The 27,708-nt window shown below is 37.3% G+C and overlaps 1 protein-coding gene across 1 annotated transcript in view; it reads right to left on the reverse strand.

Moving 5' to 3' along the window:
* DNAH14 (dynein axonemal heavy chain 14) overlaps window positions 1-27,708 on the reverse strand; it is a 338,933-nt gene that overhangs the window by 214,655 nt on the left and 96,570 nt on the right. Inside the window, exons 22-25 of the mRNA XM_063082910.1 lie at window positions 27,014-27,185; window positions 18,459-18,563; window positions 18,252-18,370; window positions 17,347-17,421 (exon numbers count right to left, since the gene is read on the reverse strand). Of these exons, the coding sequence (XP_062938980.1) occupies window positions 17,347-17,421; window positions 18,252-18,370; window positions 18,459-18,563; window positions 27,014-27,185 (471 nt within the window). The remainder of the gene's footprint in view (window positions 1-17,346; window positions 17,422-18,251; window positions 18,371-18,458; window positions 18,564-27,013; window positions 27,186-27,708) is intronic.

Below are 27,708 nucleotides of genomic sequence, written 5' to 3' on the forward strand. Positions count from 1 at the left end.
TATGAAAAAATGCTCAACATCACTCAGCATCCGGGAAATGCAAATCAAAACCACATTGAGATACCATCTAACCCCAGTTAGGATGGCTAAAATCCAAAAGACTATGAACGATAAATGCTGGCGAGGCTGCGGAGAAAAAGGAACTCTCATACATTGTTGGTGGGACTGCAAAATGGTGCAGCCTCTATGGAAAATGGTATGGAGGTTCCTTAAACAATTGCAAATAGATCTACCATACGACCCAGCCATCCCACTGTTGGGAATATACCCAGAGGAATGGAAATCATCAAGTCGAAGGTATACCTGTTCCCCAATGTTCATCGCAGCACTCTTTACAATAGCCAAGAGTTGGAACCAGCCCAAATGCCCATCATCAGATGAGTGGATACGGAAATTGTGGTACATCTACACAATGGAATACTACTCAGCTATAAAAACGAATGAAATACTGCCATTTGCAACAACATGGATGGACCTTGAGAGAATTATATTAAGTGAAACAAGTCAGGCACAGAAAGAGAAATACCACATGTTCTCACTTATTGGAGGGAGCTAAACATTAATATATAAATTCACACACACACATACACACACACACACACAAATCGGGGGGGGGAGGGAAGAAGATATAACAACCACAATTACTTGAAGTTGATACAACAAGCAAACAGAAAGGACATTGTTGGGGGGGAGGGGGGGAGGGAGAAGGGAGGGAGGTTTTGGTGATGGGGAGCATTAATCAGCTACAATGTATATCGACAAAATAAAATTTAAAAAAAAAAAAAAAAAAAAAAAATAAAGTACAGCCAAAGTTCTCTTACAGTTGATGAAATAAAATATTATCTCCAAAGAGAATAGTGCAAGAAGCTAAGAAAAAGCTGCTAGGAAAAAAAACCAAACTATATTAAAAAATTGAATAATATGTTATTAAGAAACCTCACTAGTTTGGTTGAATTGCAGAATATTCATGTGGAAAACTAAAAATGATAATTTTTCCTAAAACCCAGCATAAAGGGGCAAAATCTTGCTTTGCTGTGTCTACCAGTTTAAAATTATTTTATCCTAATCTTTACCCAATCCTAAATACACCCCCACATTGAAAAGTCTGACTTAAACCAGACTTCAAAATCTCTATAAATATCTCAATTTTATCATTTCCCCTCTGATGTACTCTTAAAGGTTTGCCTAAGTAGTATTCTTCTTTACTCAATAAGCCCACCTTTGTCTTATAAACAGGTTGTTTTGGCGATATTTGGGGGAGCCAGCATTCAACAAAATGAATTTGGGCTTAGAATTAATTCTGTTTTCAGCCAAACTAACATTCAAGTATGAGAGCAAATTAAAAATATCTACAATGCACAGATGTTTTCTGGAAAAGTTACTTGGATATATATACACCAAAATGAAAATAAATTTTAAAATGTGGGACCAATGAAACAGTAATGAATGAAAGCAAAACAAAACAAAACTTAATAAGCCTAGATAATTATTGATCCAAAAAAGAGAACTAATAGCAATTTGCAATAAAACATTAAATGATTTTGATATGGAGGTGGTGATGGGAGGGAATTACAAAGTGAAGAATTTTATTTGGGAGTTTCAAGATGGCGGCGGCTGCGGCGGCTGGCGCGGAGTATCTGAGGTGGAAAAGGCGGCCACTGGGCCTCAGGCAGCCGGGAAACTTGTGGACCTTCCTCTCACCATCTCTTAAGGGAGGACTACAGCTGCTGGCCGGTCGAGGGGGCTCAACGCCACTTTGCCGCCAGCAGGAGAGGCTGCCTCATTTACAGGCAACAGCTTTGAAGTGTGGAGCAGGAAAAGAACTGATTCTTAGCTGCAAAAGCGAGTCTTGAAACAGGGAACACGGCGCCAGGGCTGCTGTGGATGCAGCCAGGATCCCGGAGGCTGGGGCCGCACTGAAGGCGGCCAGCTGCCCTATTCAGGATTCGAGGTTTCAGGCCGGCATTAAAGAAGACTCCTGGGAGTGCCCGAGCCGCGCCGCGACTGAACAGCCCGAGGCGGCAGCGCCGAGAACACGGAAGGCGACAAACCAGAGACAGAGAGCGAACACCCGACCTGGCACAGCACTGTGAGTGATCCCTGGCACAGCTCTGTTCGGGGGGTGGATGCCCACGCGGCTCCCGCCTGCACGACCAGGCCACTCACCGCACGGTGCTGCCTCCATTTTCCCAGGTGCGGGCAGCTCCGCCCTGCTCGGCCATCACTGAGCCCATTTGCTTGGCCTGGCGCGGGGCTTTCCGGACCCTGCGGGCCGGCCTCCTCTCACACTCCCTCCGCGGTTCTCTGGCGGGGCTGGGGGTGTGGGGCGTCCCGACCAGTGTTGGGAGGGCTAGGAAGTACGGGCGGGCCGACTGTCACTCCACCACACCCTGGACTCCGGCCCCGGTAAACTTCCTGTTACTGGGAGGCAGATACCATCTCTGCGACCACCAGTTTGGAAAAAAGCCTAACGAATTTCTGGTTGGGAATAGTGTGGTAGGAGAGTTCCCAGGTCCGCTTGAACCTGCCGGAGAGCAGGCTGCAGGCGGGCACTAGACTCGGTTTATACCGGGGGGTTACAAAGGTGAACAAGACTCGAGAAAGATCTACACAGTGCTACAAAGGCACCCAGAGAGACCGGTCGTCTGTGCCTAGCAGAAACCTGGTAGACTTCCTGGGCGAGGCGGTGCTGAGCAGGGTCTTGAAGGCCCAGCTGATAGACGAGGGGTGCAGAAGACACACCCCAGCCCAGCACAGTGTGCACAGAGGGGGGAGACGTGCGGCCAGGGAGGCGGAGACTCGACAGAAACCACACACCCGGTGGGGTCGCCACTGCACGATCTAACAGCCTGGGCCAGAGCACACGGAACGGGGAGAAGTCCTGTACAGAAAGTGAAAGCTCAACAGAGATCACACACCCTGCGGTATGTGATCCACCAGCCCAGCAGAGTCCAAGCTGACCAGAAAGGTGGATCCCCGGAGAAGCCCAAGACCCGAGGCAACCACACACACAAGACACTAGAGGCCAACTGAGCAGTCACGGCGGGAGCCATACCAAATTGGCAACCACAGCAACATCCTAGTTAGTCATTAGTCTCAAACCGGTGGACTGTGAAACCCCCTGCCACAATGAATAAACACCAAAAAAAAGACACCAGAAATACAAAAAATCAAGAAAGTACACCACCAAAAGTTAATAAATCTCATACTCTAGATCCTATAGAACAAGAAGCCCTTGAAATAACTGACAAGGACTTTCGAGTGATAATTCTAAGGAAACTGAATGAGATACAAGAAACTAGACATCATGATGAAATGAGGAAAAGTATACAGGATCTGAAAGAGGAAATATACAAGGAAATCAATGTCCTGAAAAAAAATGTAGCAGAACTTGCTGAACTGAAGAAGTTATTCAGCGAAATAAAAAACACAACGGAGAGTTTAACCAGCAGGCTTGTCGAAGTTGAAGAGAGAACCTCTGAACTTGAAGATGGGCTGTTTGAAATAACACAAGCAGACAAAAAGAAAGAAAAAAGAATCAAGGACATGGAAGAAAATCTGAGAGAGATATCAGACAACCTCAAGCGCTCAAATATCCGAGTCATGGGTATTCCAGAAGGGGAGGAAAAAGGAGATTCCATTGAAAACATATTCAACAAAATAGTGGCAGAAAACTTCCCAGGTATAGGAAAAATCACAGATCTTCAGATCCAGGAAGCTCAACGATCTCCAAACGTATTCAACCCAAAAAGGCCTTCTCCAAGACATGTCATAGTCAAATTGGCAAAACTCAGAGACAAAGAGAGAATCTTAAAAGCTGCAAGAGAGAAGCGTCAAATCACCTATAAGGGAGCCCCAATCAGGTTAACATCAGACTTTTCATCACAAACCCTAAAAGCTAGAAAGGAATGGGATGATAAGACAAAGATTGCCAGCCAAGAATACTCTACCCTGCAAGGCTATCCTTCCGAAATGAGGGGCAAATAGTATATTTCTCAGACAAACAAAAACTGAGGGAGTTCACTATCACACGACCACCCTTACAAGAAATCCTCAAGGGAGTACTGGGTTTGGTTCCTGAAAAATAACTACCACTGCCATAAAAACCCAAGAAAAATCTAAACCCGCTAGTACAATAAAAATGGCATTCATGAAGAGAAAACAAGCTAACAAAAACACTATCTACAACCTAAGGAACCAACAAACAAAGAAACCAAACAGTAAATCAGAAAGCAAGGAACAAAAGACACCTAAGACAACCAAACAACCAATAAAATGCTAGGAATAAATCAACACCTTTCAATAACAACTCTTAATGTTAAAGGCTTAAATTCCCCAATTAAAAGACACAGACTGGCTGACTGGATCAAAAAGCAGGACCCAACTATATGCTGCCTACAAGAGACCCACCTCACCCATAAAGATTCACACAGACTAAGAGTGAAAGGATGGAAAAAGATTTACCATGCAAACAGAAAAGAAAAACGAGCTGGAGTAGCTATTCTTATATCTGACAAAATAGACTTTAAACTAAAAACCATAAAAAGAGACAATGAGGGACACTACTTAATGATAAAAGGACTGATCCATCAAGAAGACATAACAATCATAAATATGTACGCACCCAATGTTGGAGCAGCCAGATTTATAAAACAAACTCTATGAGACCTAAAGAAGGAAATAGACACTAATACCATAATAGCAGGGGACCTGAACACTCCACTGTCAATATTAGACAGATCATCTAGGCAAAGAATCAGTAGAGAAACACAAGATCTAAACAAGACTCTAGACCAATTGGAATTGGCAGATATCTACAGAACATTCCACCCAACAACCTCAGAATATTCATTCTTCTCATCAGCACATGGATCATTCTCCAGGATAGATCACATATTAGGTCACAAATCAAGTCTCAGTAAATTCAAAAAAATTGGAATTATCCCATGTATCTTCTCAGACCACAATGGATTAAAACTAGAAATTAATAACAAACAAAACTCTGGAAACTATACAAACACATGGAAATTAAACAGCATTCTACTTAATGACATATGGGTCCAAGATGAAATCAAGCAGGAAATCAAAAAGTTTATTGAAACTAATGAAAACAATGATACATCATACCAAAACCTGTGGGATACTGCAAAAGCAGTATTGAGGGGAAAATTTATTGCATTAAATGCTCACTTCAGAAGAATGGAAAGATGGCAAGTGAACAACCTAACACTTCACCTTAAAGAACTAGAAAAACAAGAACAATCCAATCCTAAAGTTAGCAGACGGAAAGAAATCATTAAGATCAGAGCAGAACTGAATGAAATTGAAAACCAAAAAACAATTCAAAAGATCAACGAATCAAAAAGTTGGTTTTTTGAAAAGATAAATAAAATTGACAAACCATTAGCATGGCTAACAAAAAAAAGAAGAGAGAAGACTCAAATAACAAAAATTAGAAATGAAAAAGGCGATATTACAACTGATTCATCTGAAATACAAGGAATCATTCGAGACTACTATAAACAACTGTACGCCAACAAATTTGAAAATCTGGAGGAAATGGATAAATTTCTGGACACACACAAGCTCCCAAAACTGAACCGTGAAGACGTAGAAAATCTGAACAGACCAATAACAATAAAGGAGATTGAAGCTGTTATCAGAAGGCTCCCAACAAAGAAAAGCCCAGGACCAGATGGATTCACAGCAGAATTTTACCAAACATTCAAAGAGGAATTGACACCGATTCTTTACAAACTATTCCAAAAGATTGAAACGGACGCAAATCTCCCAAACTCATTCTATGAAGCAAACATCATCCTGATACCAAAACCAGGTAAAGATATAACCAAAAAAGAAAACTACAGGCCGATATCCTTGATGAATATAGATGCAAAAATCCTCACTAAAATACTAGCAAACAGAATACAGCAACACATACGAAAAATTATTCATCACGATCAAGTGGGATTCATCCCAGGGATGCAAGGTTGGTTCAACATACGCAAATCAATAAATGTGATACACCATATTAATAAACTCAAACACAAGGACCATATGATCATCTCTATAGATGCTGAAAAAGCATTTGATAAAGTTCAGCACTCATTCATGACAAACACCCTCTATAAGTTAGGTATAGAGGGAAAGTATCTCAACATAATTAAAGCCATATATGACAAACCCACTGCCAATATCATCCTGAATGGGGAAAAGCTGAAAGCTTTTCCTTTAAGAACAGGCACTAGACAAGGATGCCCACTCTCACCACTCCTATTCAACATAGTGTTGGAAGTACTAGCCAGAGCAATCAGAGAAGAGAAGGAAATAAAGGGCATCCAGATTGGAAAAGATGAAGTCAAACTGTCCCTGTTTGCAGATGACATGATCCTATATATCGAACAGCCTAAAACCTCTACAAAAAAACTGTTGGAATTGATAAATGATTTCAGCACAGTAGCAGGATACAAAATCAACACACAAAAATCAGTAGCATTTCTTTTCTCCAATAGTGAACATGCAGAAGGAGAAATCAAGAAAGCCTGCCCATTTACAATAGCCACCAAAAAAATAAAATACTTAGGAATTGAGTTAACCAAGGAGGTGAAAAATCTCTATAATGAGAACTACAAACCACTGCTGAGAGAAATTAGAGAGGATACAAGAAGATGGAAAGATATTCCATGCTCTTGGATTGGAAGAATCAACATAGTGAAAATGTCCATACTACCCAAAGTGATATACAAATTCAATGCAATCCCCATCAAAATTCCAAAGACATTTTTCTCAGAAATGGAAAAAACTATTCAGACATTTATATGGAACAATAAAAGACCACGAATAGCCAAAGCAATGCTCAGCAAAAAAAATAAAGCTGGAGGCATAACACTACCTGACTTTAAGCTATACTACAAAGCTATAATAACCAAAACAGTATGGTACTGGCATAAAAACAGACACACTGACCAATGGAATAGAATAGAGAATCCAGAAATCAACCCACACACTTACTGCCATCTGATCTTTGACAAAGGCACCAAACCTATTCACTGGGGAAGGGACTGCCTCTTCAGCAAGTGGTGCTGGGATAACTGGATATCCATATGCAGGAGAATGAAACTAGATCCATACCTCTCACCGTATACTAAAATCAACTCAAAATGGATTAAGGATTTAAATATACACCCTGAGACAATAAAACTTCTTAAAGAAAACATAGGGGAAACACTTCAGGAAATAGGACTGGGCACAGACTTCATGAATACGACCCCAAAAGCACGGGCAACCAAAGGAAAAATAAACAAATGGGATTATATCAAACTAGAAAGCTTCTGCACAGCAAAAGAAACAATTAAAAGAGTTAAAAGACAACCAACAGAGTGGGAGAAAATATTTGCAAAATATACATCTGACAAAGGATTAGTATCCAGAATATATAAGGAACTCAAACAACTTTACAAGAAGAAAACAAGCAACCCAATTAAAAAATGGGCAAAAGAGCTAAGTAGGCATTTCTCTAAGGAAGATATCCAAATGGCCAACAGACATATGAAAAAATGCTCAACATCACTCAGCATCCGGGAAATGCAAATCAAAACCACATTGAGATACCATCTAACCCCAGTTAGGATGGCTAAAATCCAAAAGACTATGAACGATAAATGCTGGCGAGGCTGCGGAGAAAAAGGAACTCTCATACATTGTTGGTGGGACTGCAAAATGGTGCAGCCTCTATGGAAAATGGTATGGAGGTTCCTTAAACAATTGCAAATAGATCTACCATACGACCCAGCCATCCCACTGTTGGGAATATACCCAGAGGAATGGAAATCATCAAGTCGAAGGTATACCTGTTCCCCAATGTTCATCGCAGCACTCTTTACAATAGCCAAGAGTTGGAACCAGCCCAAATGCCCATCATCAGATGAGTGGATACGGAAAATGTGGTACATCTACACAATGGAATACTACTCAGCTATAAAAACGAATGAAATACTGCCATTTGCAACAACATGGATGGACCTTGAGAGAATTATATTAAGTGAAACAAGTCAGGCACAGAAAGAGAAATACCACATGTTCTCACTTATTGGAGGGAGCTAAAAATTAATATATAAATTCACACACACACATACACACATACACACACAAACCGGGGGGCGGGGAGGAAGAAGATATAACAACCACAATTATTTGAAGTTGATACAACAAACAAACAGAAAGGACATTGTTGGGGGGGAGGGGGGGGAGGGAGAAGGGAGGGAGGTTTTGGTGATGGGGAGCATTAATCAGCTACAATGTATATCGACAAAATAAAATTTAAAAAATAAAAAATAAAAAAAAAAAAAATAAATAAATAAATAAAATAAAATAAAAATAAATAAATAAATAAATAAATAAATAAAAAAAAAAAAAAAAAAATAAACAGCATTCTACTTAATGACATATGGGTCCAAGAAGAAATCAAGCAGGAAATCAAAAAGTTTATTGAAACTAATGAAAACAATGATACATCATACCAAAACCTGTGGGATACTGCAAAAGCAGTATTGAGGGGAAAATTTATTGCATTAAATGCTCACTTCAGAAGAATGGAAAGATGGCAAGTGAACAACCTAACACTTCACCTTAAAGAACTAGAAAAACAAGAACAATCCAAACCTAAAGTTAGCAGACGGAAAGAAATCATTAAGATCAGAGCAGAACTGAATGAAATTGAAAACCAAAAAACAATTCAAAAGATCAACGAATCAAAAAGTTGGTTTTTTGAAAAGATAAATAAAATAGACAAACCATTAGCATGGCTAACAAAAAAAAGAAGAGAGAAGACTCAAATAACAAAAATTAGAAATGAAAAAGGCGATATTACAACTGATTCATCTGAAATACAAGGAATCATTCGAGACTACTATAAACAACTATACGCCAACAAATTTGAAAATCTGGAGGAAATGGATAAATTTCTGGACACACACAAGCTCCCAAAACTGAACCGTGAAGACGTAGAAAATTTGAACAGACCAATAACAATAAAGGAGATTGAAGCTGTTATCAGAAGGCTCCCAACAAAGAAAAGCCCAGGACCAGATGGATTCACAGCAGAATTTTACCAAACATTCAAAGAGGAATTGACACCGATTCTTTACAAACTATTCCAAAAGATTGAAACGGACGCAAATCTCCCAAACTCATTCTATGAAGCAAACAACATCCTGATACCAAAACCAGGTAAAGATATAACCAAAAAAGAAAACTACAGGCCGATATCCTTGATGAATATAGATGCAAAAATCCTCACTAAAATACTAGCAAACAGAATACAGCAACACATACGAAAAATTATTCATCACGATCAAGTGGGATTCATCCCAGGGATGCAAGGTTGGTTCAACATACGCAAATCAATAAATGTCATACACCATATTAATAAACTCAAACACAAGGACCATATGATCATCTCTATAGATGCTGAAAAAGCATTTGATAAAGTTCAGCACTCATTCATGACAAAGACCCTGTATAAGTTAGGTATAGAGGGAAAGTATCTCAACATAATTAAAGCCATATATGACAAACCCACTGCCAATATCATCCTGAATGGGGAAAAGCTGAAAGCTTTTCCTTTAAGAACAGGAACTAGACAAGGATGCCCACTCTCACCACTCCTATTCAACATAGTGTTGGAAGTACTAGCCAGAGCAATCAGAGAAGAGAAGGAAATAAAGGGCATCCAGATTGGAAAAGATGAAGTCAAACTGTCCCTGTTTGCAGATGACATGATCCTATATATCGAACAGCCTAAAACCTCTACGAAAAAACTCTTGGAATTGATAAATGATTTCAGCACAGTAGCAGGATACAAAATCAACACACAAAAATCAGTAGCATTTCTTTTCTCCAATAGTGAACATGCAGAAGGAGAAATCAAGAAAGCCTGCCCATTTACAATAGCCACCAAAAAAATAAAATACTTAGGAATTGAGTTAACCAAGGAGGTGAAAAATCTCTATAATGAGAACTACAAACCACTGCTGAGAGAAATTAGAGAGGATACAAGAAGATGGAAAGATATTCCATGCTCTTGGATTGGAAGAATCAACATAGTGAAAATGTCCATACTACCCAAAGTGATATACAAATTCAACGCAATCCCCATCAAAATTCCAAAGACATTTTTCTCAGAAATGGAAAAAACTATTCAGACATTTATATGGAACAATAAAAGACCACGAATAGCCAAAGCAATGCTCAGCAAAAAAAATAAAGCTGGAGGAATAACACTACCTGACTTTAAGCTATACTACAAAGCTATAATAACCAAAACAGTATGGTACTGGCATAAAAACAGACACACTGACCAATGGAATAGAATAGAGAATCCAGAAATCAACCCACACACTTACTGCCATCTGATCTTTGACAAAGCCACCAAGCCTATTCACTGGGGAAGAGACTGCCTCTTCAGCAAGTGGTGCTGGGAGAACTGGATATCGATATGCAGGAGAATGAAACTAGATCCATACCTCTCACCGTATACTAAAATCAACTCAAAATGGATTAAGGATTTAAATATACACCCTGAGACAATAAAACTTCTTAAAGAAAACATAGGAGAAACACTTCAGGAAATAGTACTGGGCACAGACTTCATGAATACGACCCCAAAAGCACGGGCAACCAAAGGAAAAATAAACAAATGGGATTATATCAAACTAAAAAGCTTCTGTACAGCAAAAGAAACAATTAACAGAGTTAAAAGACAACCAACAGAGTGGGAGAAAATATGTGCAAAATATACATCTGACAAAGGATTAATATCCAGAATATATAAGGAACTCAAACAACTTTACAAGAAGAAAACAAGCAACCCAATTAAAAAATGGGCAAAAGAGCTAAGTAGGCATTTCTCTAAGGAAGATATCCAAATGGCCAACAGACATATGAAAAAATGCTCAACATCACTCAGCATCCGGGAAATGCAAATCAAAGCCACATTGAGATACCATCTAACCCCAGTTAGGATGGCTAAAATCCAAAAGACTATGAACGATAAATGCTGGCGAGGCTGCGGAGAAAAAGGAACTCTCATACATTGTTGGTGGGACTGCAAAATGGTGCAGCCTCTATGGAAAATGGTATGGAGGTTCCTTAAACAATTGCAAATAGATCTATCATACGACCCAGCCATCCCACTGTTGGGAATATACCCAGAGGAATGGAAATCATCAAGTCGAAGGTATACCTGTTCCCCAATGTTCATCGCAGCACTCTTTACAATAGCCAAGAGTTGGAACCAGCCCAAATGCCCATCATCAGATGAGTGGATACGGAAAATGTGGTACATCTACACAATGGAATACTACTCAGCTATAAAAACGAATGAAATACTGCCATTTGCAACAACATGGATGGACCTTGAGAGAATTATATTAAGTGAAACAAGTCAGGCACAGAAAGAGAAATACCACATGTTCTCACTTATTGGAGGGAGCTAAAAATTAATATATAAATTCACACACACACACACACACACAAACCGGGGGGGGGGGGGGGAGAAGATATAACAACCACAATTATTTGAAGTTGATACGACAAGCAAACAGAAAGGACATTGTTGGGGGGGAGGGGGGGAGGGAGAAGGGAGGGAGGTTTTGGTGATGGGGAGCAATAATCAGCTACAATGTATATCGACAAAATAAAATTTAAAAAAAAACAAATAAATAAAATAAAATAAAATAAAATAAAAAAATAAAATAAAAAAAAATAAACTGTTCACGGAAACGTAAATTATACAGCAATGAAATTTAAGTTATCAGCTTAAAGTAGTCTGTGAAATTATAAGCAACAAATATTGTTTCTTTACAGATTACTCAGTTTCAAGTATTTGTTATAAGCAACAGAAACAGACTAATACAGTACTACTACAGAAAAGCATCAAATCACAAAAAATGATAGCAAGAGAGGAATAGGTGACCAAAGGATATACAAAACAATAAGAAAACAATTAACAAATGGCAATAGTAAGTCCTTACCTACCAGTCATTATTTTCAATGCAAGTATATTAAATTCTCCAATCAAAAGACACAGAGTGGCTTAATGGATAAAAAGTAAGATCCAACTATATCCTGTCTATAAGAGACTCACTTCACCTTTAAGTGCACACACAGGATGAAAGTGAAAGGATAGAAAAAATACGCAAATGGGAGAAATAGATTGCAATACAACAATAGCGGATGACTGCAATACCCCACTTTCAACAACAGACAGATCATCTAGACAGAAAATCAAGGAAATATTGGACATGACAGACATAAACGGAACATTCCAACCAACAGCAGCAGAATACACATTTTTCTCAAGTACACACAGAACACTCTCCATAACAGATCATGTGTTAGGCCACAAAAAAAGTCTTAGCAAATTTTAAAAGACTAAAATCACATCAAGTATCTTTTTCACTCACAGTGGTATAAAATTAGAAATCAATAATAGGAGAATTTTGGAAAATTCACAGATACATGGAAATTAAACAATATGCTCCTGGATACCAATGGGTCAATGAAGAAATTAAAAGGGAAATTAAAAAAAAAATCTTGAGACAAATGAAAATGGAAAATGGAAACACACCATACAAAAACTTATGAGATTCAGTAAAAGCAGTTCTAAGAGGTAAGTTTACAGCAATAAATACCTACATAAAAAAGGAGAAAAATTTCAACCGAACATCTTAACATTACACTTTAAGGAACTAGAAAAAGAACACACTAAGCCCCAAATCATTAGAAGAAAGGAAATAATAAAGATCAGAGCAGAAATAAATGAAGTTGAGATTAGAAAGATGATAGAAAAGATCAATGATATTAAGTCTGTTTCCTTGAAAAGATAACCAAAATCTACAAACCAAGGTAGATTAACCAAGAAAAAAAAGAGAAGACTCAAAAAGTTATATCAAAAATAAGAGATAAAGACATTACAACTGATGCCACAGAAATACAAGGGATCATAAGAAACTACTATGAACAATTATATGCGAACAAATTGGATAACCTAGAGGAAATGGATAAAATTCTAGACACATACAACCTACCAAGACTGAATCAAGAACAAATATAAAATCAGAACAGACCAATAACAAGTTAGGAGATGAATCAATAATAAAAATTTTCAGTTTGGAAAAAAAAAAAAGCCCAGGACCAGATGCTTTACTGCTGAATTCTACCAAACATTTAAAGAAGAACTAATATCAACAAACTTTTCCAAAATACTTAAGAAAGAATACATCCAAACTCATTTTACATGGCCAGCATTACTCTGATACCAAAGCCAGATAAGGACAATACCAGAAAAGAAAATTACAGGGCAATATCCCTGATGAACATACTTACAAAAATACTCAACAAAATACTACCAAACTGAATTCAACAGCACAGTAAAAGGATTATTCACCATGATCAAACAGGATTTACCCCGGGGATAGAACTACCGTTCAACATTTGCAAATCAATAAATATAATTCACCATATTAATGGAATGAAGGAGAAAAAGTATATGATTACCTCAATAGATGCAGAAAAAGCATTTGACAAATTCACCATACTTTTATGATAAAAACTCTCAACAAATTAGGTATAGAAAGAATGTACCTCAACACAGTAAAGTCATATATGACAGGCCGCCAGCTAACGTCATACTCAGTGATGAAAGGTTGAAAGCTTTTCTTCTAAGATAAGGAACACTACAAGGATGTCCTCTATTACCACTTCTATTGACCATAGTATTGGAAGTCCTTGTCAGAGCAATTAGGCAAGAAAAAGAAATAAAGGCATCCAAATCAGAAAGAAAGGATGGAAACTGTCTCTGCTGATGCCATGATCTTGTATGTAGAAAACTCCACAGACTCTACCAGAAGACTGTTAGAACCAGCAAACTAATTCAGTAAAGTTGCAGGATACAAAATTAACATAAAAATTAGTAGCATTTCTATACACTAACAACAAACTACTGGAAAAACAAATTAATAAAACATACCTATTTACAATAGCATAAAAAACAATTACTAGAATCAAATTTAACCAAGCAGGTGAAAGATCTGTATACTGAAAACTATAAAACATTAATGAAAAAAATGAAGACATAAATAAATGAGAAGATATCCTGTGTTCATGGATTGAAAAAATGAATATTGTTAAAATGTCTATACTATCCAAAGTAATCTGCAGATTCAGTGCAACCCATATCAAAATTCCAATGTAATTTTTCACAGAAATAGAAAAATCAATTATAAAATTCATGTGGAACCACGAAAGACTCCAAATAGCCAAAGCAATCTTGAGCAGAAAAGAACAAACCTGGAGGCATCACACTATTGGATTTCAAACTATAGTACACAGTTATATTAATCAAAACAACATGGTACTGGCATAAAAACAGACACATCAACCAATGGAACAGGATAGAGAACCTAGGTAAATTGATTTTTGATAAAACTTCCAAGAACACACAATGGGGAAATGACAGTCTCTTCTGGGAAAATTGTGGAAAAATGAAATTGGACCCTTATCTCACACCATATATAAAAATCAATTCAAAATGGATTAAAGACTTAAATGCAACATCTGAAACTGTAAAACTACCCAAAGAATACCTAAGAGAATAGCTCCATGACATTGGCCTGGGCAATGATTTTTTGGATATTGCTGTGTATTGACTGAATTGTGTCCCCAAAGTTCATATATTAGAAGCTTAATTCCCACTGTAACTTTTGAGGGTGGGAAATCCTATTATGAGAGTTGAAAGGTGGGGCCTTGAAGAGGTGATTAGATTGTAGGACCATGCTCTAGTGAATGGATTAATAATGGTGGTCAGGGGTGTGGTTCTGAACACTTTAAAAGAAGAGCACATGAGAGGTTAGTCTCTCTCTGCTCTGCCATTTTCTGCCATGTGAGTCAGCTGGGTCACTGCTGCCACTACCAAGGCCTTCACCAGATGTGTTCCCTGGACTTTGGACTTCCCAGCCTCAGAAGCTGTAAGGAATAAATTTCATTTTCTTTATAAATGAAACAGTTCCAAATATTTCGTTATAAGCAACAGAAACAGACTAACACAGATATTATCCCAAAAGCATATGCAACAATAGCAAAACTGGATGAATGGGATTGAGTCAAACTAAAAATATTCTGTACAGCAAGGGAAACAATAGCATGAAGAGACAACTCATGGACTGGGAAAAAATATTCGCAAACCATACTTCTGATAAAGGGCAGATATTCAAAATATATAAGGCACTCAAACAACTAAACATCAAGAAAGTAAAGACCCAATTAGAAAATAGGCAAAGAATCTAAATAGACGTTTCTCAAAGGAAGACACAGAAATGGTCAACAGATATATTAAAAAATGCTCAACATTACTAATAATTAGGGAAATCCAAATCAAAACTACAAGGAGACATCACCTTGCACCTGTCAGAAAGGCTATTATCAGAAAGACAAAAGACAAGTGTTTGAGAGAATGTGGAAAAAAGGGAACCCTTGTGCACTGTTGATGGGGATGTAAATCCATATAGACGTTATGGAAAACAGTATGGAGTTTCCTCAAAAACCTAAAAATTACCTAAGAATTACCGTATGACTCAACAAGCCCACTTCTGGGTATATATCCAAAGTAACTGAAATCAGTATGTTGAAGACATGTCTGCACTCCCATGTTCACTGCAGCACTATTCACAACAGCCAACATATGGAAGTAACCTGAGTGTCCATCCACAGATGAATGGATAAAGAAAATGTGGTGTATACACAATTGGAATGCTATTTAGTGCTAAAAAAGAAGGAAATTCTATCATTTGTTACAAAGTGAATGAACTTGGAGGATATTATGCTAAGAGGAGTAAGCCAGGCACAGAAAGATAAATACCACATGATCTCACTTACATGTAAATCTAAAAATGTTGAATTCATAGAAGTGGAGAGTAGAATGGTGATTACCAGAAGTGGGGGTGGGCAGGATGGCACCTTGTACCCCATAAATACATACAATTATTATTTGTCAATTAAAATAAAATAAAGAAAATATTTTTTAAAACTTTGTAAATTCTGAAGAGAATAAAACATCTTTAGTTTGATAAGGGATATATTTCAAAAACCTAAGCATCATGGTCAAACTTTCCCAATAAAATTAAAAGCAAAAAAAGGATGCTCATTGTCATCTGTACTTTTCAACATTGTATAGAATTCATCATTCAAAGTAACATAAAAAGAAAATGACATTATAAAAAGAATTGTAGGGCCGACCCCGTGGCGCACTCGGGAGAGTGCGTGCTGGGAGTGCAGCGGCGCTCCTACCACGGGTTCGGATCCTATATAGGACTGGCTGGTGGCTCACTGGCTGAGCGCGGTGCGGGCAACACCACACCAAGGGCTGCGATCCCCTTACCAGTCACAAAAAAAAAAAAAAAAAAAAAGAATTGTAAAGAAAAATACAGGATTATCATTATCAGCAAATGATATGATTATCTAACCAGAAAAATCCCAGGGCAACAATTGAAAAACTGCTTGTCTCTTTTATATAAACACCCAGAATCATTTTTTCAGGTTTCCTTGCCTAAAAAAGTCTCTCCTTAACTGTAAGATGACATCTAGTTCTTATTACATCACCCCAGGGGTAGGAACTGGGGCAAAACGCGCCAAAGTGGTTATTCATATAAGTAAATAATAATCTGCTCTGTTCTAGAAACCTTGTACTCGTACTGGCATTCATAATAATATTAATAAACATAGATATAAAAACTTAAAGATCAATAGCCTTTCTATAACCAATAACTAGTTTTTAGAAATGTAATAAAACTCTTCTAGTCAAATTAGTTTTAAAGGTTCTTTTAAACCTCAGAACTCTGAGGTTCTTACTTTACTCTGAACAGATAGCAATGATAGACTAAAATATAAAAAGATTAAAAAGACTAAGGCAAGTAAACAATTCTACGAAGTAAAAGTGGAACCAAAATGCAAAGTAGCAAGGCTGGCTAAAACTGGAGGCCTACTGAGCACTAGGTCTTCTGAAAGCAGGCAAAGGTGGACATGAGTTTAGATCCTGGACAGTTTTCAGATACATATAAATCTCAACATACACAAAAACTGTCTGAATGTTGTCCATGATTACACTCTCAAACTGACACACTGTAAAAATGATTATTTTCCACTTAGTCATATGCCATCACGTTCTATCAAAATCCAGTTCATAAAGCACTTTACTCCATATACTTCTCTGGATATTTCCCACTTAGGTTAGTACTGAGTTTTTAAAAAATATATATGAATATAATTTTAAGATCTGAAAATTGTACTTACTTTTTTAGCACATCAAACATGCTTTTTTCTACATTTACCATCCACTGTTCTACAGCACTTCTTATATGGATTTTCCTATAATTCATTTCAAAAATAATATTATGAAAATTTATTTATGTTTCAGTCCTTTGACAAGCCTGTAGACTAAGTTTTCTACACACTTTCCTAATATTCATGGGTCAAAGGACTATAATTCTATAATGTCTTTTGGTTTCTAGATCTTAATTTGGAAAACTATGCAGAAAACATATTACCTACCTTTAGGAAATTCTGATATCAAAACCATGAATTTACACAATACATAGTTTCAGTGTAAAATATGAATTTATAAGACAGATAAATTGTTTTACAAAACATTTTTGGATCTCTCTTTGGCTCTGTGAAACACTAGGGTTGGGTTAGGGGTTTCAGTGGATAAGAAGGCTTGGGCACAGCATTTTTGAAATCGGCTTACATTAAGAGCCACATGCCAGAGGAAGAGAGTCCTCGTGGGACTGGGAGCTGACCACGATGAAGCCAAAAGCCAGAGGAAGCAGCAGTGGGAGCAGCATTAACAACTCCAGACAAATAGCAAATTTCCTTCCTATTGATGTTCATATAATAAAACCAAAAATGGGACAAGCACTAAAGAGAGTAGGAAACCTAAGACAGAGTTCAATGATAGAGCAAAAAGGTAGACGCAAATTAGAAAGCACCCAGGAGTTTAAAGATTACTTTACTTTTACTTAAAGCAAAGGTGAGAAGAGTATGTATTATGGAGACTATGGAAAGGTCAAAGTGTGTTTGTATAAGGATATTATCTTTGAAAGAATAGTTTACATAGCAAATGTCTATGAAATATCAGAAGTTTTAAAGCAGGGGTTTTATAGAGTCTAAACACTTAATTTGTAACATATTTATCATACTTTGGCAGCACAAGACCTTCTCCTTCAGCAGATATGAGCATTTTTACAGCAGGAGGGCCAACTTCTTGTTTCCATATCAATAATTGTTTTATATTTTCAAAGCATTTCACAAGATGAGGCTGTGAACCAGAAACATATATCAGTAACATTATAAAATCTGGACCTTGTCAGGAAATTATATTGCCAAACAGAGAATACTGTTATTACCTGTACAGACTCAGGATTTCTGCTATCAGCTAGAATATCAAGAAGTTCAGCATTGCTAAGAAAGTAAAATCTTGGGAAAACCATTCTTTTAATTTCAAGGTAGTCCTGTCCAGAACCAAAAGAAATGCAATTCAGAATATATTTTTAATCATGATATGAATCACGTCCTCATTTGGGCCTACATTTACACACAAAAGCCACAATAGTGAAGTTAGAGTATACGTAGCAGTATCATCCCATGATCAATGAAAACTATACTTAAATTGCTCAAAAAAATTTTTTAGTAAAGCAAAACTAAAACAAGTGAAAACAAAAACAAAAACAAAAAATTCCACCCTTACACACAGACACCATTTTATTATTTATCATTAATAAAGCACTCTATTTTATTTTCAAGATTGCTTTCTCATGTTTCAAGCTTTCTGCTCTTACCTACTGACGAGGATACTGCAAAAATTTCAAAGATTCGTATTATCTTTCTGTTCTATTTTTCCATGAACTTTTTGAAATTCCTTGTATAAATGGAGTTATCACCTTAGAGGATAAATTATCATTTCACAGAAGACCTCACATGCTACTGTCCAGAGATTTCCTACTCCTCCCACAACTTAGCTGCATTGACAGCAGCCTTAAGTCTTTCCTTCTTTTCAGAGAAAGAGATACCCATTCACTTACGGCAGATTGATTCCCTTGTTTTATTTATTACTCTCCTATGTCTTTAATCTCTCCCTTGCAACAGGCCTCCCCCTTAAAACTCTCATATTAAAAATATAAGAATCCCTCCCTCTCCCTGTTCTCCTCTAGCTACTTGTCTACTTGCCCATCTTCTCTCCACAATCGAAATTCTTGAAAAGATAATCCGTAAACTCAAAATCTTTATTTACTCATCTCTTAGTCATATCACACTCTGCCATCTGGCCCCTACTGTTATCAAATTTACTGGGAGCTTTTCAGTCTTCATGTTACATGATACTTCCATAGCATTTGACTCCACTGCTTCTGCTCTTGTTCCGACTACTGGAATTTCACTCTCTTCCATCTGTCAGCCACTTCTTATCATTTTTTCTCAAGAGTCCCTCTTTGTCCCCCACACCTTAACGTTGACGTCTCTTGAGTTCCATCCTCACCACTCTTCCTGCTCGTCATGTTCTTCTTGAGCTATCTGGTACATACTCACTTGTTCTTCAGCTCAGACCACTTCTCTCTGCCCCAGATTTATATATACAATCCCCAATTGAAGAGGTTCACTTGAATGTCCCATAAGTACTATATCTTCAGTATGAACAAACTTGTTTCCACACAAGCCTCTTCCTTCCTATCTCTGGACTGTGATTATTTTCCACTTTCCAGGACCTCTTTCTTATATCCTCTACTCACCTACCTCGAACTTGTGGCTCTATACCTTCTTTCATCTTCACCATGGCCTTACTTTAGCCCGCTGATATTTCTAATCTTGTAACTGGTTTATAATACCTATTCTCAAAACTCTAATCCATACTCTGTGCTTTTTTTCCAGAGAGATATTTCTGAATTAAATTATCTCACTCTCCTGCTTAAAATCTTTCAGTAGTTACTCATAAAAGTCAAAACTCATTGCGATTTTCAAGGTCCTTCACTCTCTTCCCCCTGCCTCCCTGGAAAATCTCATCTCTTCCCACTTTCCTGTTTGCAACCTGTTTCATCTGCAACATCTTGCTAACAACTCCAGAATGTGCCATACTTGCTCATGCTTCCATGTCTTTGTACATTTTCCCTTTGCTCTTTTCACCCAGCCACCCACCCACTTATACAATACTCCGAATCTTTTACCTAGCTAATACTAGGTAATACTTCTTTCAAGACCCAGGTCGGTTATCACTTTTCCCAGGCTGGGTTAATTTCTCCTCTTTAATATGGCCATACCATCCAACTTATCATAACATATACCACATGTAATAATCTCTTTATTTTTTTGTTTCCTATACTAGATTTTGAATTGTGTAATAGTAGAGAATATGTCTTTTATCTCTGTAGTCCCAACACTTAGAAGCAGTGTTTGGTATAAAGTGGGTTTTCAATATATAAGTAGAAGACTACTGGTTTGTAATGATCCTCAGTAATAGTCCAAACATGTGCTAGAAATTACTGGAAGCCTTATCTCAATGATTGACTGGTAAATTATCTATTATTACCCAGAATCACTCTGGGTGCAGCTCCTTATGCTTGCCCTAGAGCATGGATTTGTATTTAGGAGGGCCTGCCTGGACAGAGAATTTTCTATAGGCTGTGACTCCCTATAGTTTTTCTAGAGGGGTATGCACAACCACTGTGACTAGTATTCAACAAGGAAAAGTGATGAATGCTTGAAAAAAACATCTTGGTTTAAGAAGTGAATATGTGCACCACAAATCCCAAATATTAAAACCCAGTATTAACGGATATGGCTGATGGATGGCAGCAATGTTCCTGGGTAGCACTCAAGATGCTGGCAGCCCCCCACCTGCCGACTGACAGTAACAGCATGCCCAGGGACCTCACCAGTCATGGGCAGCCTCTGCCTGCCTGACAGAGGACAGCAGTGTGTCTGGAACCTTGCCAACCAGGAACCTCAGCCCCTGCCCCTGCCCCTGCCACTGTTGTTGCATGAGTGGTCCACCATAGCCACCACCACAGCCACTGCTATTGCAGGGTGGCTCACTACCACAGCAGCAGCCACTACCACCTTATAGGTGGACCACTGACCACTTGATGGCATTGATAAAAGGAGAGTCACCAGTGGAGCCCAGGAAAAGAGGTAAGTGAGTGCAGACCCATGACCTAGTGGCCCAATCCACAGTGGGAGTTATGCTGCCCCATGTGGCAGCACCTGGTGGAGCGGTACATGTATAGCCTACATGACTGCCTTGATCCAAAGAGAGATACATGCAAAACCCCCTGAGAGTGCAGAAACCCAGGATACCCATATAGAGTAAGGAAGAAAATTCCCAATCACCACCAATCCATCCCCCAACTGGGGGATGCAAGGACTAAGGAGGAGCCTCTGCTTATAGGAAAGAGGAAAGAGAAAACCCACCCAGGGTCACCCATTCAAACTGAGGCACTCTAATATACCCCAGTGCATGCATCAAGATCATAGGATGTTAGCTGAGGTATCAATAAGCCCATTCTGGGTCACCCACCCCAGCTAAAGAGTGACAGAGCACCCAGATGCTTCTCCTAAGAACTTGAGAGCTCATCCATGTCCTTGATGAACCAACACAATGTCACTAAACTTAACAAGGAATAACTAATCGACCAAGTGTCTAGGCCATGGAAACACTCACACACAACTCCAACAGTGAACACAGCCGAAGTACCCACATGGAGACTATGCTACTGTGTCTACTCGAAACCAATATTAAAACACCCCACTCAGTGGTCAATATAAAACATATCAACAGGAGGAAAGAGAAAGTCTCTCTCCTCAAAGCCTACTCTAGAATAACAGAAGAAGCAACTGCTCTACCAGATAAGCAGACATCAAAGGAGAGACACTAGAAATATGGAAAAAACAAACAAAACAAGAAAATATAACACCATCAAAAGAATACAATGATTCTTACATACCACACTCTATAGAGCAGGAAACCCTTGAAATGACTGAAGAGGAATTCCAAGCAACAACCTTAAGGATACAAGAAGACTCAGTAAGATGACACAATGAAATGAGAAAAAGTATCCAGGATTTGAAGGAGGAATTTACAAAGAGATTAATACCTTAAAAAAGAATGTAGCAGAACTCTTGTAACTGAAGGATTCATTCAATGAAATAAAAAACATTACCAAGAGCTTAAACACCAGATTAGAACAAGCAGAAGAAAGAATTTCTAATCTTGAAGATGGTCTTTTTGAAATAACCTAGGTCGACAAAAAGAAAAGAAAAAAGAATTTAAAAAATGAAGAAAATTTAGTAGAGCTAGCAGACAATCTTAAAGTGCAGAAACAAAACATCTGAATCAAGGGTTTTCTGGGAGAAGAGGAGAAAGGAAAGGGCACTGAAAACCTATTCAATGAAATAATACCAGAAAATTTCCCAGTATAGGGAATGACATGACCTTCAGGTCAAGGAGGGTCAAAAATCTCCAGACAGATTCAGTCCAAAAAGGACCCCCCCTGAGACTCATTACAGTCAAACCGGCAATGCTCAAAGACAAAGAGATAATCTTAAAAACAGCAAGAGAAGAGTTCCAAGTCACTTAAAAGGGAGTCCCCATCAGTCTAATAGCACACTTCTCAACAGAAACTCCACAGGCCAGAAGAAAATGGGATGATATATTCAAAATTTTGAAAGAAAAAAACTGCCAGCCAAGAATACTATACCCAGCAAGCCTATCCTTCTGAAATGAGGGAGAAACAATATGTTTCCAAGACAAACAAAAACACAGGATTTTAACTACACTTTAGACCAGTTAGACTTGGCAGATATCTACAGAACATTTCATCCAACAACTACAGAATATACATTCTTTTCATCACCACATGGAACATTGTCCAGTAAGGCCATAAGTTGCATCACAAATCAAGTCTCAGCAAATTTTAAAAAACTGAAATCATTTCAAGTATATTTTCAGACCACATGGATTAAAACTAGAAACCAATAACAAGCAAAACTATGGAAACTATACAAATACATGGAAATTAAATAACATACTCCTGAAAAACCTATGGGTTCAAGAGGAAATTAAATGGAAATCAAAAAATTCTTGAAACTAATGAAAATAAAAACATATCAGACCCAAACCTGTGGGATACTACAAAGGCAGCAATAAAAGGGAAATTTACTGCAATAAATGCTTACATCGAAGGAACAGAAAGATTTTAAATAACGTAATGCTACGCCTCAAAGAACTACAGAAAAAAAGAACAACCCAATCCCAAAAGTAGTAGATGGAACAAAATAATTAAGATCAGAGTAGAACTAAATGAAAGAAAAACCCAAAATATGATACAAAAGATCAATGAAACAGAAAATTGGTTTTCTGAGAAGATAAACAAAATAGACAAACCAGGCTAGGCTAAGTAAAAAAAAGAAAGAAGACCCAAATAACAAAAATCAGAAATAAAAAAGGACGCATTACAACTGACACCACAGGAATACAAATAATCATTAGAGACTATTATAAACAACTATATGCCAAACTCATTGTATGAGGCCAGCATCACCCTTATACTGAAACCAGAGATACAACAAAAAAGAAAACAACAGACCAATATCTCTGATGAACATAAATGCAACAATCCTAAACAAAGTATTAGCAATCAGAAAACAGCAACACATGAAAAAAATTATACACCATGATCAAATGGAATTCATCCCAGGGAGGCCAGTATGGTTCAACATGCGCACATCAATAAATGTGATACACCACATCAACAAAATCAAGGACAGAAACCACATGATTATCTCAATAGACATAGAAAAAGCATTTGATAAAATTCAACATCGCTTCATGATAAAGACTCTCAGCAAATTAGGTATAGAAGGAAAACATCTCAACACAATAAAAGCCTTATATGACAAACCCACCACCAATATCATCCTGAATGGGGAAAAGCTAAAGCCTTTCTCTTAATAACAATAATGAGAGAAGGACTCACCACTCCTATTTAACATACTATTGGAAGTACTAACCAGAGCAATCAGGAAAGAGAAAGAAATAAAGGGCATCGACTGGAGAAGATGAAGTCAAATTGTCCCTGTCTACAGATGACATGATCCTATTTATAGAAAAACCTAAAGACTCTACCAAAAACTCTTAGAGCTGATAAATGATTTCAGTAAAGTTGCAGATATAAAATCAACATGCAAAAATAAGCAGAATTTTTATACTCCGATAAAGAACTAGCAGAAAAAGAAATCAAGAAAGCAAGCCCATTTACAATCGTCACTAAAAAATAAAATACCTAGGAATAAATTAACCAGGGAGTTGAAAGATTTCTACAATGAGAACTACAAATTACTGCTGAAAGAAATTAAGGAGGACACAAAAAAGTGCAAAGACATTCCATGCTCTTGGACTGGAAGAATTAACATTGTGAAAATGTCCATACTACCCCCAAAGATCTACAAATTCAATGCAATCTCCATCAAAATACCAATGACATTCTTCACAGGAATAGAAAAAACAATCCTAACATTCATAAGGAACAACAAAAGACCCTGAATAGCCAAAACAATGCTGAGCAAAAATAACACCAGAGGCATAACACTACCTGACTTTGAATTAAACTATAAAGCTATGGTAACAAAAAGAGCATGGTACTGGCATAAAAACAGACACTTGGACCAATGGAACAGAACAGAGAACCCAGAATCCACATATTTTCAGCCAACTGATCTTTGACAAAAGTGAGAAGAACACACATTGGGGAAAAGACTGCTTCTTCAATAAATGGTCCTTCAATAAATGGGAAAACTGGACATCCATATGTAGAAGAATGAAAGTAGACTTGTACTTCCTGCCACATATCAAAATCAACTCAAATGGATTAAAGCTTAGATATAAGACCTGAAACTACAAAAATCCTGAAAGAAAACACATGGGAAACACTTCAGGAAGTAGGACTGGACAGACTTTATGAATAAGACCCCAAAAGCACAGGCAACAAAAGAAAAAAACCAAATGGGATTGTATCAAGCTAAAAAGCTTCTGCACAGCAAAAGAAACAATTAAGAGAACAAAAAGACAATCTACAGAGTGGAAGAAAGTGTTTGCAAAGTATGCATCCAACAAGGGATTAATACCAAGAATATACAAGGAATTCAAACAACTTAACAGTAAAGAAACAAGAAACACTACTAAAAAATGGGCAAAAGAGCTGAATAGGCATTTCTCAAAGAAGATACACAAATGGCCAAAAGACACATGGAAAAATGCTCAACATCACTAAACATCAGAGAAATGCAAATCAAAACAACACTGAGGTATCATCGCACCCCAGTTATCAAAAAGACAGAGAATAACAAATGCTGGCAAGGATGTGGAGAAAGGGAAACCTTCCTACACTGTTGGTGGGACTGTAAATTAGTGCAGCCATTATGGAAAACAGTATGGAGATTCCTCAAACAACTACATATAGAACTGCCATATGCTCCAGCAATCCCACTGCTGGGTGTATACACAAAGGAATGGAAATCATCATGTTGAAGGGACACCTGCACTGCCATGTTTATTGCAGCTCTATTTACAATATCCAAAAGTTGCAATCAACCTAAATGCCCACTGATGGACGAGTGGCTAAGAAAATTGTGGTATATATACACAATGGAATACTACTGTGCCATAAAAAAGAATGAAGTTCTGCCATTCACAGCAACATGGATGAACTTAGAGAAAATTATGTTAAGTGAAATAAACCAGGAACAGAAAGAAATACCACATGTCTTCACTTATAAGTGGGAGATAAAAGATAACAACATCAAAGAACAAAACAACAAAAATGAAAGGAAAGAAAGATGCAATAGTCACAATAATTCACTGAACTTTCAAAAGGAGAGAACAGAACTGAGGCTACTAGAGGTGGGAAAGGTGGAAGGGCAGGAGGGTTTGCATGAAATTGGTAAAGGGCCACAAAAAATGATTACATTGTGTAATGATGTTGAATATACTAATTATCCTGACTTGAGCATCACATAATGTACATAGGTATTACTATTCAACACTTTACCCCACAGATATGTACAACCAATTAAAAAAGCCCAGTACAGAAAGAAAAACACAACATGTACTCATTTATAAAGTGGGAGCTAAAAAGGAAAGAAAGGAAGGAAGGAGAGACAGAGAAAGAATGAAAGAAAGAATGAAAGAAAGAAAAAAGAAAGAAAAAGAAAACAATAATACATTGAACTTTCAGAAGGAGAGAACAGAACTGTGCTGACTAGAGGTGGGAAGAGGGGGGGAGGGGTAAAGGAGAAATTGGTTAATGGACACAAGAAATGATTACAATTTGTAATGATGAACATGCTAATTATCCTGATTTGATCATCACAGACTGTACACAGGCATAGATATTCAACTCTGTACTCCACATATATGTATAATTCAATTATGTTTCAATTTAAAAAAAGGTTATGTATGTCTAGTTGACAATTTAATATTATGGCAATGTATAAATATATATCAGTAATTTATAAACTTGTCAAAATATTGTTTCAAATTCTGCTAAATTTATCAACTTAATGTAATAGTAGTGCTAATAAAACTATTAACCTTAAGTACTTTCTTTGTGCCAGCTCTTGTGCCTTAAATTAATCAACCCATTCAGCACAAATCCCTCAGGGAGCACTATCATTCTCAACTTAAAGATAAGGGAACCTGGGCACTTTAAAGTTTGATTCTTTGCCTATGTCATTTAGGTTATTTCATACTCTTTTTCTTTTGATAATATTTTCAGTAATGCTATAGATAGCGAGAGATTAAAAAACTGTTGGCAGCTGGAGTAAAGAAGAAAATCTGCAATGGAATTAGTTTCTGCAGTGTATTAAACTACATTTGTAGAGTAAATGATTCTCCAGTTTAGGATAGCTGTAGTTTTACCTCAAGACTTTTCTTTATATGTTCAAGATGTATATTGCAATTCTGCAGAATTTCAAGGATTCCTGCAGAGGTTGTTATTTGCAAAGCGTTCAGTTTGTTTTGTACTTTTGACATTATTTCTCTCCACATGGAAATCACCTGAGAGAAAAGTTTTGCTTCTGCTGGGAGCTGCCTTTAGAAATAAAATTAGATGTAATTTTATTTTTTGAAGGCACTATAAATCTATAATCTAAAAACATTTGCTACAGAGTATTTATAAAACATTTTGATATGCTACATTTTTCCTGATTAATCACTAATTACAAACACTTTCTGAGTTCCTATTATGTACAAATAATGTACATGGCAAGAAATACTAGGAAAAATTAGACATAACCATCATTTAACAAGATTATACTTAGTGTGCAGTGGAAAACACAATTATACACAAATTCTACATAAGTAGAAGTGATTTGTGTCCTAAGAAATGTAGTAAAACAAGGGGCTACTGAATTTCTAGAGAGGAAATGGAATCTAGGGAGAGCTTATTGGAGAAGAATTTGTTCTAGGTTTTAAAGGAGGAGTAGGGCTTTGATGTGAAGAGAAGTCAGAGAAGGCATTAGCCTAGGAGCAGGAGTATAGAGACTTGCACAAGAAAACTGTAGTTCTATTAATAATTATGTAATCTTAGAAGATAGTGACATGTAAAGCAAATG

This window comes from Cynocephalus volans, chromosome 18 (genome assembly GCF_027409185.1).
Source record: "Cynocephalus volans isolate mCynVol1 chromosome 18, mCynVol1.pri, whole genome shotgun sequence".
Taxonomy (NCBI): Eukaryota; Metazoa; Chordata; class Mammalia; order Dermoptera; family Cynocephalidae; genus Cynocephalus; species Cynocephalus volans.